The 15800-nt window shown below is 39.2% G+C and overlaps 3 protein-coding genes across 4 annotated transcripts in view; 1 reads left to right on the top strand and 2 right to left on the bottom strand.

Moving 5' to 3' along the window:
- The window catches only part of rereb (arginine-glutamic acid dipeptide (RE) repeats b), a 10594-nt gene extending 8118 nt beyond the window's left edge, over window positions 1-2476 (top strand). Inside the window, exons 16-17 of the mRNA XM_014006195.1 lie at window positions 1250-1424; window positions 1516-2476. Of these exons, the coding sequence (XP_013861649.1) occupies window positions 1250-1424; window positions 1516-1549 (209 nt within the window). The 3' untranslated portion in view covers window positions 1550-2476. The remainder of the gene's footprint in view (window positions 1-1249; window positions 1425-1515) is intronic.
- A 2269-nt stretch (window positions 2477-4745) lies between these two features.
- Window positions 4746-10815, bottom strand: perm1b (PPARGC1 and ESRR induced regulator, muscle 1b). Of its 2 annotated transcripts, none has more exons than XM_014006207.1 (4): window positions 10670-10815; window positions 7414-9848; window positions 6185-6301; window positions 4746-5954 (listed from the first exon to the last, which is right to left on the bottom strand). In XM_014006207.1, exons 2-4 carry the CDS (start codon window positions 9821-9823, stop codon window positions 5866-5868), a joined length of 2616 nt encoding a protein of 871 aa, XP_013861661.1. In that variant the 5' UTR covers window positions 9824-9848; window positions 10670-10815; the 3' UTR covers window positions 4746-5865. The 2 variants fall into 2 exon arrangements, with proteins under 2 accessions (XP_013861661.1, XP_013861662.1); XM_014006208.1 differs by having other exon boundaries at window positions 7414-9841; window positions 10670-10768.
- A 2624-nt stretch (window positions 10816-13439) lies between these two features.
- Window positions 13440-15800, bottom strand: part of cunh1orf159 (chromosome unknown C1orf159 homolog) — a 7123-nt gene continuing 4762 nt past the window's right edge. The window contains exon 9 of the mRNA XM_014006288.1: window positions 13440-15148. Within this exon, the coding sequence (XP_013861742.1) occupies window positions 15045-15148 (104 nt within the window). The 3' untranslated portion in view covers window positions 13440-15044. The remainder of the gene's footprint in view (window positions 15149-15800) is intronic.

Genomic DNA, 15800 nt, shown 5'->3' with positions numbered 1-15800 from the left:
TCTTCAGAATGCGCAAGCGCGCGCGGGGGTACCCATCTGCGATAGCCTTAGAGGGCGGAGCTTACACGAAATAGAACTGCGGTTTGAGCTCTTCTAATGAAACAATATTAAGTCAAACAGATGAACTTTTGTTTGTTCTGTTATGTCCCCTGGCTTGGTCTAGGAGTTTAAAGGGACTAACATAAATCTAGACAATGAAGGAGGAGTCAAAATGGAATTTAAGGTGTTTATTTTCTGCCATGTTTTAAGTTTCTTTTCTATAAAGACTGATTAAATGGCTTCAGGGAGAGCTCAGGCCAAAATAACAAACAAAACAACCCTGAAAGAAAAATAAAATTTAAACTTACCTAACCCCAAKGAAAATAAAATATACAAACCTAAAATAACCTTACCTTACAAGCACAAACAGGAGAAAACTAAGGTTAAACAAAAAGGCWGCTCTCCCCTACAAAATCAGTCAGACCAATTTTRCATTAKTTTGYAAAATACAAAGAACCCTTTAGCTGACACAACAACAAATGGTGAATGGCAGTCAAGTGGCCCATAGGCGCAGACATGCAGCTTCACAGCCATGAAACAGGGCCCAGCTGATTGACTGGCTTGAGACCCAAGGAGCAGCACCCAATCACAGGGGAGACATAGGAGAGGAGGCGGAGCCTAAAAGAAGACAAGGCATTACTTCAGTGCAAAAAACAAACATCCACACTGGGGATGTAACACTTTTATAGCGCCTTTCTATCCAACCAGGATACTCAAAGAGCCTCACACTACAATCTGTGTCCTCATTTACACATTCACACATCACTTTATTAGGTAACATGTACAATCAAGCTATGGAGACTAATCAGTGCCAATTACATTCATACACTGATGGGACACACATCAGAGGTGTATATTTAAAGGAGACATGACATGTCTCCTTTAAATATACACCAAGAAAACAACCCATTTTTTTCATCCATTTTTTTAACCGTTAAATGCATTTTGTTGTGTACTTGGAGTCTCTTCTGGCTCTGGGTCAGACACCAGCTCCAACATGTAAGGCTGGATGGACACGTCTTGCTTTGCAACACATCTCAGAAAAGGGTGAAAGAGGGGCTTGTGGAGTTACAATAAGGAGGAATTCAGACCAAAAAATGGCTGTTCCATTTTTGTATAGACCCCAACTGAATTATTTAAATGTGGGAAAAAAAAAGATTCAAAAACATGACATGTCTCCTTTAAATGTCTGCATATGTGCTTTTCACAGGAGCCACGTATCCACGAGAGCTGCAGGGTCCGATTACTCAGATGTCCGCCTCTCATCAGCTGCAGGCCATGCACGCTCAGTCTGCGGAGCTGCAGAGGATTGCACTGGAGCAGCAGTGGCTTCATGGACATCACCTGCACGGAGGCCCTCTGTCAAATCCGGAAGATTATTACAGGTGAGGACTTTGAATAGATTTCATCACGAGTTTATGTTCTTTTAGTTTAAAAAAGTTCTTCTCCACTCATGTCTGTTTCTGTCTTTTGAAGCCGTCTGAAGAAAGAAGGTGACAAGCCATCTTGAGGTGGTGCATGCCCTGAAATCTCACTCTAATACTGTGTAATTTTGAAGCTGTAAAAGACTATTTTATGTCCCCTTTTTTTCGTTTGTGTTCATATATAATTTAGGGAAATATTTGTGGAACTTAATGTGCATTCCTTGTTCAACACTTCATGAAACTGTCAAAGCTTGCCAGAGGTTTTCCTATCGCTTAAGAATGAACTTTTATTGATCTGATGAACTTCCTCACCGATGGATGTGAGGTTTAAACTCGAGCTTTCTCTAAACTGTTTCATATGCAGTCGTGTAAATTTGCTAAAGGATGCGAAAACAGACCGACTTTGGATTTAACTTTAAAAATTGCTATTATTTCTTATAGAGTTCTTGTACAGAACATTAAATCTGTGTGTGGATGATAGTAGCATGACTCACCCTTTTACAAATAATTAGAGTAGCAAGTTGCATTGTGTTGTTAGGCTTTGAAAGSATAGTAAAGGTCGGATTTACTCCTAAATCTGATATTTGTTTAAATCCTAAAATTTTATATATCAAGATATCTTTACACAATATATCCGAAGCTTTTATTTGCTCCCTTTTAAGACTGTAAATATTTCATGTTGGCAGTATACTATATGATTACTGTTGATATATTACTAGATGTAAACATTTGACCTATGATTCAGCATGAGAACTATAAAATCTTCAGCTAAAAACAGCATATAGTATTATAAGTTGTGATAAATAATTGAACCATGGCGTGTTTGTCTGTCTGCTAACAGAAAGTTTTATTATTAGAGAAATGTATTTACAGTGTTTTSAATAAAACAAGCTAATTGGATAGAAACTAAATCTTCCTTTTAAAGGGATATTGCCCAAATTCAGTATTTATGTGATATAATATCAACCTGTATCSATGCCATATTTATTTCAATAAATATTTCTGCAATAACACCTTTAATCTGGTCACTTCCTAAAGATAAGATTATGGAGTTTAATAAAATCTAATTTAAAAAAATCTAAATTGGAGAAAGGGTTTGTTGTGGTCATGGCTTCTTAAAATGCAGAGCACYTTTTATGAGTTCAGGTGTTTATTATTAACAAAAGCTAGTGTTGTAGTCAAGACCACCTAACCCGAGRCCAAGTCAAGACCAAGACCACAGTGTATCAAGACCGAGACAAGACCAAGACATTTAGGGCCTGGACCAAGTCAAGACCAGGAAAAAAAACCCTAAGAAAACCAGTTCTGTTTAAGATGGAGTATTCTGTACACACATGTAGCTTAATATGTAGAGCTAACATTGACAAAATCTGCGAGGGCCGAGAAAATAATTTTTCCACAGAGGCAGATYGCTAACATTTGCTAACCTTAGCTAATRTTTGCTTTCTTCTGGATATTATTTTACAAACATATTCTTTATGATTTTAGTAGCCGAACTGTATTATTGAAGATTTTGCAGACATCTTCTCCCGCTCCCAGAGAACTACTGCTCACTTGTTTTTGGAGTGCCGTGTGCGAGTGAACAGGGGTGGGGATGGGTGACATGGCTAACAAAAATACATGAGTCAGGTTTGGATTTGAATCAGTATGTTTTACATCGAATGAAACGAGAATGTCAACAAATAAATTCAACAACATTCTGGCTATTTAGTAATATTTCCACAGTTGTGGTTTTGACTGGTCTTTAAATAAAATCCCGAGTCCTCAATGTCCGAGACCGAGACAAAACAGAGTACAAATGTGGTCGAGTCCAAGACAAGAACAAGACCATCAAAAAGTGGTCTTGAGACTGGTCTTAAGACCAAGACTGATCTCAAGTACTAGAACACTAACAAAAGCAACAGGACTTTTATTTTGGGGGACACTACACTTATCAAACTGTAAAGTGCGATGCACGAACTTTGAAAGTGCACTGAGTTGTTTTTATTTTGTGAGCTGTCGAACCCTCCCCTCCCTAATGAGGGTTGTTGAGGCATCACCTGCACTGAGCCCATTTCAAGTGAGAATATCCCCACAAAAATAAAAAGACAAAACCCCTCCTAACCTATAGATATTCACGCTGAGCCTTTCGTCATTAATTAAACAATTTTGGGGAGAAAAAAAATTTCACAGCATCAAATGAACAAATAGATAACTAGCACACAGACTTTGTCATTCCATTCGTGGCAGGAGTGTCTGAAATATTTTTCTTCCAGCACAACACCTTCAGACCAAAAACTGGTTCATCCAAATGCTAAAAATCCCCAAACGTAATCAGTGAGGTGTTTGGTGCAGTGACGAGAGAACTGGAGCTTTAAACAGGTGTAAACAAACCACACAGCTCTTCCTGTCAACACTCAGCTGTCCACCTACACGTCCAGAATAAGGGACATTAATAACACATATTTTGGACAGATTGATGGTTTGAGAGAGGAGTTTAAAAAAAAGACGAGCAAGTTTTTGTCATGAGAAAACGCATCATTAAATGAAGGTGTCAGGTTTCCATCACGTGTAGTAACTTTCACACCAGTTCTCACCTCCATGTGTGTAACCAAAACTCTGACTCTTTGAAGGGAGTGAAGTTTTAAATCTCACTAAAATAAACAGCTCGACACAGTTTAAGCTTTGAATTTGGCAGGTTTCGATTTAGACAGCTGCTTGTGAAGGGAATAAAAAAAAGAAAAATGTCTTGAAAATTTAAGAAACAATCCAGTTGCCTTTGTTTGTTTACCAGCGTGGGCTCAGATTTAATTAGATGAATTACTCAAAAGCTCTTTCATCAGCAGATGTGCCTGCTCCTGTTCCTGTTTTTGTCTCTTTTGTCTGGTAAAAGAAGCTTATGGAAGCTGTTACTGTGAACCCACATGAATTTAACTAAGAACCAACTTATGTCAAAGAAGTTGTTGTTAGGCTGCAGAAACAGATGGCAGATGGCCTTGAACAGATCAACAGTTCAGTTGATTAAAAAAACATTGTGCCGGTCATGGAGTTCACCACTATAAATATGCCTGGACTTCCATGGAATACACTAATGGCTCTAATTAAGAGGAAAAAATGATTTTGAAGCATGCCGTCCAAAGGTAAAACACTCTTCAGGAGGCTGACACATATCTTAAATTCACCATGAAGCCTGCATTCATTTTAATTTAAAATGTTTTAATGAAAGTTTTAAATGCCTCAAAAAATGGAGAACATATTGGACATATGTATGTGGATCGCTGCACTCAAGAATTCAAACAGAAGTCATGTTTACAGGTTTATTGCAGTAAATCAGAGAGGACACAATCATTTGGAAATTTAAAGAGATTTTCTGTGCAAAGGCAACAGAAGAGGAGACGGTACAACCAGGAATGGCTGGTATAAGTGGGTTAGAAGGGTTAAGCCATTAAGCCTTCCCTGTTATTTACAATAAAATATTARCATACCTAATAAACACAAATTAAAAATATTGTATCACGGTGTGTGAAATTTACAACAAAACTGGTGCCAAACAGTCTGGAGAAAGTGCCAGTCTTTCCAAAGGGCTAACTTTTCACAACTGCCTTCACTTGATGATTTTCTTGGTACAGAATGATTGACAGACGTCTTGCCACGCCCCTCAGTTTGCTGCTCAGTGGGGCTAATTTTGTTCAGTCCAAGGTTATTTTTGCATAAAGATGATCCTGAGCTAATATTTTCCTTACAATAAATTCAAACAAAAACTTTGAATGTACACTATTTTATACAAACACTTCCAGCACAAGGACTATGACTCTCAGTTAAATACAAGACAGTAATAAGAATACCATATTGTTATTATAACTTTTATCATCACATCTTTCCTTGTTGCACTTATCGCATTTCAGAGACCTTTGTTATACAGCCTTACATAAAACAGACTTGATATGATTGCAGCTTTATAAAGCCATATTTCAACCTCAACATAGTATACAATATAAAAAAACAGCAATTGTGTTTTTACATTATGGTCCATTTACCAATATGTTTAATGAGAAAAGTTTTTAAAAATAGTAAATCCAAGCTACAAAAGACAAACCTGATGGTAGAAGTTGTAACGATTATACTATACTATTTCTACCTTTTTTAACTTTATTCGAATTGGGAACTTAAATCTTGAGCACCTGTTTATATTTAATCTTATTTACTGTAATCTTAAACTAATACAAATTTCACGGTTCAACAAGTATTTAACAAATGTTAATCCTATGGGATGCAACTGGATGGTTCCCACACATACTTCAGCATAACTAGTCCAGCCTCAAAAACGATTGTCAAACTAATGGTAGATATTTAGCCAAACATAAATCATATGTCTTTGTATGGACCCAGGTGAAAATAATTGGAATTTTCTTCTCTGCTCGTGTCAGATCTCATCTTGTCTAGGACTCCCCCTCTTCATGTACTTACGCAGGTACTGGATGGCTGATAGGGCGCTCACATTGGCTAGTAGGGCTGAACAGATTGGAATAAATCATACTTTGTATTAGCTATAAAGTCACCACATTGTTTTTTTAATGCTAAAAACTACTTAAACGTTCCTGAAACTTCAAACTCATGGGTTATGGGTAAAAAACTCAGTAAAAAAATATTGTAGCATATTTCTGTAGCACCTGCTTCTACTGTCATCTTGTATTTATCAGGTTTTTAATCAAATTGTCTGAAATGTTGGCCATGTTTCATACTTGCTTTCCAGGCATCTGCAGCCTCTGGATCAGAGGATCTGAGCACCCAGGAGGCAAAAGCGATGCAGACTAAGCACATGTCTGACTGCTTCACTGTGGAGAACATGCCATGTCTCTCTGTAAAACACAGTAACATTAAGAGAGTGGTATTGTGTATTTTCCATGCACATAGTTCAGTTCTATACCACAATCAAGTAATGAGTAATGGCTACCACAGGAGATTCAAGGATTTCTCAAAAATATTTTACATTTAAAACTGAATAAGAAAGCTTTGATTAAGAAATAGAAAAGGCCATAAAATGTACTGTACATCAAAAACTAGTTTGCAATCGTGTTTAAACTTTAATCATTTACATGCAAACATTGATAAATTTATTGTTTACCAAAAAAAAAAATACTCTAAAGACGTTATGCTTAGTTTGAATTTAGCAGCAATAAGTTTCAAAATAGGGTTGTCCATTGCTGTTTAAAGGTATCCATGATTAGTTGTAAAATTAGCCTTTATCTGATAAACATTTATTTTAACTGTCAAACAAAGACTAAAAATACTGTAGGCTGTTTAGTTTTTATAATTTTTAAACTAAAAGTTTAAAAATAAATTACACAGACGGGGCCATTTTATTTACAYGCAAAGCATTCTGGGTAAATGATGATGTGGATAGGTCCTCGGTGTGAGGCAGCTAGCGAGCTATATCCACCCTGAAGGTTAATCTTGGACAATATCTGATGATTGACTCTTAAATGAAACCAGAGAGCGTTGACAGAGAGGAGAAGGTAGAAATGACTCAGCCTGGAACTGAAAATATGGATGGAGGACAACAGAGCTGCTTCATGGAAGAAGAACCTCAGCTTAGCCTGTTAGCTTTAGCTTTAGCCCCGACACTATCATCATATATGTGTATTAGCTCAGAGCTACACATTCTCCTCTCATCACTGAGGTCCTCCATCCACATGACAGAGAGGGGAACAAAAAAATGACTCAGTCTGCAATTAAAAACATGGATGGAGGACCTCAGTTTAGCTTGTTTGTTGCTCTAGCGCCGAGTTAATACATATAAGGCAATATAGCGTCAGCACTAGTGCAAAGACTAACATTTACCCAGAATGGTTTGCGTGTAAGTAAAATGGCTTTGTCCGTGTTAAAATATATTTATTTTACAGTTAAATGTTTATCAAATAAAGTCAAATGTTACAACTAATCGTTGATCCCTTTAAGAACTTGCACTTACTACTCCAGATAGTTTCCTGTTGCTCTTCCAGCTCTCTGAAGACCTGAGAAGAATCTGGGCTGAGCTTTCCCTCGCTCAGCGCTCTCACTGTAGGATTCCATCTTCTGACGTGAATCTCTTCGCTTTCAGCTGGAAACATCCAGGCGCCGGACCCTCTGCAGCAGAAGCTGCCTTTGACAGGGAAGTAGATTTTCCTTACTGATGCCAAACTTTTCCAACAGTGAGATCCACTCACAGCTGCTGCTGCTGAGGATGCAGGCAGATCAGCCCAGATAAAGGATCGAGACACAAGTCTAAACGGAGACATTTCGCCCTCTCTCTCACAGTTGGCTGTCAGAAACACACGGTGCTGTTTAGGGAATGTGAGATCTCTGATAGTAGGATAAGAGCAAGAGAAAATAGGGATGGGTTGCTCCAGGCTGGTTTGGGGAGAAAAGGATGGTGTGTCTTTAAATTCACAGAGTGTGGAGTTAAAGTCCGGAGCCGCAAACATTTCTGGATTGTAAACAATGAAGCTCCCTGACTCGGTGTTGGCTTCAGACTCTGTGGAAAAGTATTCAACGATCTCAGGGAAAGATACCTGATCCTGTGCATCCAGTAAGTCTGTGTGGGATAAAAAAGATGTGGGGTTGACGGCTACAAGGCTGCAGTTTGGTTTCAAACCTGTGTCTTCCTCCAGACACAGATGCCTGCTGAGTGACAGTCCACTCATGTAATGATTGAGTAAAGGCAGCAAAGACAAATCCTCTGTTTTGAAAGTCTGCACATTGTACTTTTGTCTTGGCCACAAGGTCAAAGTCTGAGTCTCCTGATTGTCTAAATGATGTTCTACAATGTATTCTAAAGGGACCGGTGTCTCCTTCCCTTCTGAGTCATCCTCACATAATAAGTAAGAGGAAGGACTTTGCTTGTTTTTGCGATGAGGACTGGTACTTGGGTTCCTGCTGGCATCAACAACATGTGAGCATTCTTCCTCAAAATCTGAGGTCAGAAGCTGTCCGCAGCAGTCTGATTTAAATTCATCAGGCTGTGTGAAGTAGTCTGAGTCTGCAGTGTCAGACACATTCATCAGGCTGCTGTCAGACTGATTACAGTCAAAGAAGCGATTTGCTGTATTTGGCATTGGTTTTTCTTGTACTGACTTGGAAGGCAAGCAGCTTTTCTTCCTGACATGCAAAATGTCATCTATTGTCAGTTTTTCCATTTCATCCCAGAAAGGAGAAATGGCATAAACAGGTTTGGTTTTTCCCACAGTTTTGGCATATGTTTTGAGGCTGTCGGCCACGGAGCAAGCAGGGATGTGACTATGCTCATCTTCCGGCGAGCGAGCAGATGCTGAGCCCCTGTTTGTAACCGTTAGGGGCTCAGGTGTTTCTGGGCGTGTGGAGCTGTCGTCTGGCATGACTGCAGCTTTTTGGCACGATGGAGACGTGACGGACGGCTCAGCAGTGGCGACTTTGTAACGTTCACAGCTTGCGGCCGTCTCAGACTGAGGAGACATCTGTGCGCCGTGGGCTCGGTCCGTTCCAGTGTTCTCGGTCATATCGTCACAGGCCAGGGATGACGAGCACTGGAATTGGATGTTTTCAGTGAGGCGGTCTTGAAGAGGATGCTGAGCTTCCTGCACTGCTTCAGCAGCATCATCTTCAAGCACTTGATTGAGAGATTTAACCGAGTTAGCCTTCATTCCATCACTTGGGTATTTTTCTAAACCTATACTTTGATTTGATTGTGTTTCTCTTCTTTGCTCAGATTCTTGCGTACCATTAGGTTTCCCGCCGTCCGAGCTCTCCAGCCTCCCGACGACGCCAGTGAGTCCTCCCTTACGGGCTTTTTTTTGTTTGCGTTTTTTTTTCACAGAGGTAGGACGCCCTCGCCGCCGCGCCGGACTCTCATTCACGGTCACGAACCAGCGCTCCTTCTCTGCACTCAGCCCTGCTCGGTCAGGCTTCTCGGTGGATCTGAGGTCGCTCGCCGTTTGCACACCTACATCTTCTGTCAGTATTTCTGTCTCCTCTGAGCTGTGATCAGTTTTTGATTCTTTTTGCAACGAGTTTACATCATTGTCAATCGCCTCCTCGACTGTTTCTCGCTCAGTCTTTTCGTGCACCACCTCCTTGACGTTTTTTCCAGGACAGCCGCCGCATATTCCCCCTAGTTTAGGGCCTGTGGCAGCATCAACCTCTGATCCTTGGGTACCACTTTGATTTAGCTGCTCTGATAGTTTGATACAGCTGTTTGCATCAGGGCTCCTCTTAGTCTCTTGTTGGTCAGGATCGGCTGAATCGCTGAGTTCGGAGTCATCGAGGCAGGCAAGGGAAGGCTGCAGCAGATCACATTCCTCACTCTCATCGTAGAAGCTGCTCCAGTCGTTCTCGGCAATGTGAATGCTGTGATCAAAATCATCCATTGGGATGCTTCACATATGCTTTAATCTAAAAAACGAAGGCACCAAGTTAGATAGAGGCAGGTTTTCTTGGATGAATTTGCAAACTCTATATATAAAAGCCCTCAGGCTGCAAGGCAATCTTGCGACCTTCTCTTCTGACCACTGCACCACCGTGCCACCTGTGTTAAACACATTCAAGCTAATTTTAGACCCGTGACTGAAGCCTGTCAGGGTTGTTATCACCTACTGTCTGGAAACAGTTGTGCAGGGAACAAAACTTTTTAACAGATTGAGGTTTGACAGACTTCAGAGCCCCACAGTCACACGCAAGACCCTAAAATATCCCCCCCACCATGGCCCTGCTCTTAGAAAACAAGCTACACGATCTGTTCTGGAGAAACCAGGCGTCACGTGTCAGAGACTAGCATATCAGATTAACAAACACACACATTAAGTTTAAAAAATAAAATACAGAAACCACGTTGAAGCAACACTTATTGATACAAAACTTTTTTACAGCAACAAAATGTATTTATAAAATAACTTTTTACTGTTATCACCTTTTCTACAGAACAATTTTAGCTGCAAACTAGCAAAAGTTTTGTAGCTAAATTGCAACTCTTTAGTACCATTTTATATCATCTAGTCTTATTCAATGTTTATTTTGTTTAGCTAATTTTATTTATGTTTTTAATTTAATGTCTTAAGTTACAGGAAGATATAGTCTCTGCAACATATTACAGTAAAACCAGAAATCAAACTGCACTTTGGTCTTTATTAAACTCTTTAAAAATCATTAATTGATGCTTCACATTCTTGAATTTGTGTTCCAAAAGGAAAAGGAAAAAAAAGGGGGTAAAAGCCTACCTGCTGCAGAGAATTTTAAAATCCTCATTCTGTTTTCCTAAAGGACATTTCCCCTCTGCTGTCCATCTGTCCTTGTGTCTGTCACACTGGGTCCTGGCACTCAGAGGTTATTAATAGAGCTGTCCTTCCCGTCACATGGAGTTTCCCTCCTTCACCACAGGTACAGCAACCATTAGTTTGGTCCTTGCCTTCCTACACAGTTCTGCTCAGTTCTAATTTCACTTTTTCCCCTCAYATTTTTTAAACAGAATTTATGTTTTCAACCTACTTATTAATACACCTGACAAACCCACACACTGACGTTTTATTAGAAATTTCATACTGGTTGAATATCATTACAATAAAAGCATTCTACACATAAAGGAATCTTTTTAGTAAACTAACATGAAATATTGTTTGTATGATACTTTTTTTCCTGACATGAAGCAGCTCACCTTAAAGACTTTCAGGACCTTTAAAGAAGAGGGAGGGGTGGGTGTTATGTATTTTTCAGGCACAGCTATACCACAATCAAGTATGTTGTTATGAAAATGCTGTAAATAATTCAAAAATTAATTTGCCTTTGTATCATAGTCTATCTCAATGCCTTAAAATTGACCTCTGTCTCTTCAAGAAACTCCTATTGTTTCAGACACACCCCCGTCCACCCAAGCAACATATGCTGAACCCTAATCCAATACATATTAAGAGTAACGTACACTCACCGGCCACTTTATTAGGTACACCATGCTAGTAACGGGTTGGACCCCCTTTTGCCTTCAGAACTGCCTCAGTTCTTCGTGGCATAGATTCAACAAGGTGCTGGAAGCATTCCTCAGAGATTTTGGTCCATATTGACWTGATRGCATCACACAGTTGCYGMAGATTTGTCGGCTGCACATCCATGATGCGAATCTCCCGTTCCACCACATCCCAAAGATGCTCTATTGGATTGAGATCTGGTGAATGTGGAGGCCATTTGAGTACAGTGAACTCATTGTCATGTTCAAGAAACCAGTCTGAGATGATTCCAGCTTTATGACATGACGCATTATCCTGCTGAAAGTAGCCATCAGATGTTGGGTACATTGTGGTCATAAAGGGATGGACATGGTCAGCAACAATACTCAGGTAGGCTGTGGCGTTGCAACGATGCTCAGTTGGTACCAAGGGGCCCAAAGAGTGCCAAGAAAAGATTCCCCACACCATGACACCACCACCACCAGCCTGAACCGTTGATACAAGGCAGGATGGATCCATGCTTTCATGTTGTTGACRCCAAATTCTGACCCTACCATCCGAATGTCGCAGCAGAAATCGAGACTCATCAGACCAGGCAACGTTTTTCCAATCTTCTCTTGTCCAATTTCGATGAGCTTGTGCAAATTGTAGCCTCAGTTTCCTGTTCTTAGCTGAAAGGAGTGGCACCCGGTGTAGTCTTCTGCTGCTGAAGCCCATCTGCCTCAAAGTTCGACGTACTGTGCGTTCAGAGATGCTCTTCTGCCTACCTCGGTTGTAACGGGTGGTTATTTGAGTCACTGTTGCCTTTCTATCAGCTCGAACCAGTCTGCCCATTCTCCTCTGACCTCTGGCATCAACAAGGCATTTCCGCCCACAGGACTGCCGCTCACTGGATGTTTTTTCTTTTTCGGACCATTCTCTGTAAACCCTAGAGATGGTTGTGCGTGAAAATCCCAGTAGATCAACAGTTTCTGAAATACTCAGACCAGCCCTTCTGGCACCAACAACCATGCCACGTTCAAAGGCACTCAAATCACCTTTCTTCCCCATACTGATGCTCGGTTTGAACTGCAGGAGATTGTCTTGACCATGTCTACATGCCTAAATGCACTGAGTTGCCGCCATGTGATTGGCTGATTAGAAATTAAGTGTTAACGAGCAGTTGGACAGGTGTACCTAATAAAGTGGCCGGTGAGTGTATACTGTATATAAAAAGTACTTTTTTGGTTTAAATAGGAAGTTGTTTTCTTTAAGAGAAATAACTTTTTTTGGTCTTAAAATGACTACCAACTTGAACAAAGGGATGAATAGTAGAAACATTTTAGTTTTTTCAAATATACATTAAAAACACAATAAATAAAGCAAACTGATCACTATTTTCATATAATGTCACATTAGTAAAGTAAAACTTTATATAGCTCATTTCAAGATTGGGATCACAAAGTGCTTCAACAAACACAAAGAAAAAAATAAATAAAAATAGACAGAGCAAATTTAAACAAATGCAGATTTAAAAAGGTAAGTTTTTAACTGAGCTTTAAAGGAGTCTGCTGATTTTAATTCAGAGGAAGAGATTTACAGAGCCTCGGAGCCACAGACGAAAAAGCTCCGTCTCCTTTAGTCTTTAATTTTGTCCGAGGAAAAATCAGCATGTCTTTATCACAAGAGCTCAGAGGCCTGACAGGAGTGTAAAAATGTAAAAGGTCAGAAATGTAGTGTGGTGTCTGACCATGCAGAGCTCGCCAAGTCAAAACCAAACTCTTGAATTTCGCTCGATAATGAACTGGGAGTCACATGACAAAACTTAGATCTAGTCAGGAGCCTGGCAGTCGCATTCTGCAGACTGTAACTGTAATATTGTTTATAAAAAAAGGTACTGCAATGAAATAGCTAGTTTTTTTTAAACTATGCAGGTAAAGAATTAATTAGCATTAACTTCATTAAAAGGTGGCAATGATGGATTAAAAAAACAAAAGGTAAAGAAGACACTAAAAAAAAGCATTTTTGTGAATAATACACCATTATAATACAGTACACCAGTAAACAGAAATTGTGGAAAGGTGCTTTATTTCTGTAAATATTACCAACCTTCTGAGCTACCTTCATGGCAATAAAACAGAAATATTTTACATCATTACAAAAACACTATAATTTATATAAAATATGTACATTCAGCTCATCTGCACATCAGTAAACACAAAACAAACAAAAATAAGTCACAAAACAAAAACATGGAATGATTGCTGATGCTCACACCAGAAAACCGAAAAAAAAAAAAAACTGAAATAAAAATGTGTTGAAAATGAAAATTTGTAAGCTTAGTGGGGTCAAAAATGAAAAAAAAAAAAAACAAAAAAAACAACAACAAACAAAAACAAGCAAACGAAACTAGCAAAAGGACTGCAAATAGAGTAAAGGCCACAAAATATTACTCACATAACTGTTTAGCAAAGATACAGCGTCATTAAAATACTTTCAGCTGCACATAAAGCTTAGAATGGCACAGTCATCAAGATACATAAAGAGCTGATTTCTTCAGACGTTTGGCAAAGTATTAGTCAAATATAACTGTTTTGACTATTTCTTAAAAAAATTTTCATTAGCTGGAGGCCTCAGATTAATAAAGTGCACATAGATTCTCTAAGTCTTCATAAAAACAAAATGTTATGAGTTTAGAGCAAACGGAGTTGGTTTAAAAAGATGACAAAGTGACAACATTCCTTATAAGTAGTACTTTCTAAAGTCTTTCATGACTGGAGTGAGTCTACCTGTTGAAGCATACATCTGGTTTGTTGGATGTGTTTGATACATTCACCTCGGTTGGTTACAAAAATAATAAATACAGTGGCAGGAATAAAATCAAGCACATATTAATCCATTCAGTGTTTGCAGTAACTCATCAGTACGTTCAGGTCCAGCAGAAGATACATTACTTATTCTGATGGCCCTATTTGAAGCAGTAAAACTCAGTGCACAGTTACAAACAGGAAATACATGGTAAACATTTATCTTAGAGTCGACATGATGCTTGGCTGTCAGTTTGTTCCACAAAAATCACTGCTTCTGAACCCGCCTTTGCTTTGGAGGAAATTAAAGGTCTTTAATGTGCAAAATCATTGAGTTTTTCTTTATTTTATACTCAACACTCAGGTGTAGCAGCTGTTCACGAGTATGAAAACGTTTGCTAATTTCCAAGCAGTAGATTCTGAACTATATGAAGCATTTGAACACAAAACTAAACTGATCCATTAAAAGTTACACAGAAACTTTAAACTGACATGTCTTATTCCACATGCCCGTTTTTTGGCACATTTATTGCAGTGGTCTTAAATTAAGACCTCTGGAACTAGTTWGGTGAAAAAATAAAAAGGGGGTAACTGTACTCACTAAAAGCTAAGTAATCCTGAGAAACTCGTTTATCGTCCCAAAAGAGGAAACTAAACTTTTCCAGTGAACTTGGAGCGCAAAAAAGGCTGATGGACATTTTTTTATGGCAAATTCTTAATGTTCTTGTTAAAAGACCAACAGCTTTGGCCCCGATGAGATGAAGGCAGAAGCAACAGCTACATCTAAATTTGGCTAAAGTTTCCAGGTTCAGCTGGTCCTCCTTCCTGAGCTTTCCCTCCTACCTGCAGAAAACCTTTCACTCCTCTTCCTACACATTGTACACCTGAGTTGTGGCTGATGTGGGGATTGTGGCACTGTTCAGTGTTGATGTTGCAGAGGGCCGCTCCCTTCTGACGTACCTCTGCTTCCTCCCTGCAGTGGACAAAAAACAAAAAAACAAATACAAAATCAAATGAAATGTGAGTGAAACAAGCAGAGACATGCACTGGAATCACTGTCAACAAACGTGCAAACAGACATTTTTAAGTAAAGGCTTTTAAAGGGAAATTCCTATTTTTTTTGAACAACTATGTTGTGTTACAAAGAGAAAGGTCTTTTCTTTGCATCTATGAGGGACAGTAATCCATTATCTGTCACATTTTAGAACCCTCAGTCCTGTTTAACTTTAGGCAGGGATTTTAATATTTACATTAATAAAGTGCAAATGAGTGAGAGAGTGAATGCTTGTTTGTCTCGTTTGTCTCTATGTGTGGCCCTGTGATGGACTTGCCACCTGTCCAGGGTGTACCCCGCCCCTCGCACCGTGACTGCTAGATATGGGCACCAGTGACCCACGCGACCCTGAAAGGAATAAGCGTGTACAGAAAATGGATGGATGGATGAAAGTGCAAATGTTCTATGCAAATAAATAACATTAAAGCAGGGGGAAACTACAAAACCCAGTTTAACACAAATGCTAGAAAATGAGTGGAATATTTGTAGTTCTGTCTAGTGTTTTTATCAGTAAACAAAACTTTTGTTTTATTTTGTAAACAAAGTGATTTTGACGCTTAATATATATATA

Source organism: Austrofundulus limnaeus, unplaced genomic scaffold (genome assembly GCF_001266775.1).
Source record: "Austrofundulus limnaeus strain Quisiro unplaced genomic scaffold, Austrofundulus_limnaeus-1.0 Scaffold35, whole genome shotgun sequence".
NCBI lineage: Eukaryota > Metazoa > Chordata > Actinopteri > Cyprinodontiformes > Rivulidae > Austrofundulus > Austrofundulus limnaeus.
Note: the sequence above shows the minus strand (reverse complement) of the source record. Positions and strands in the feature narration are given on the sequence as shown.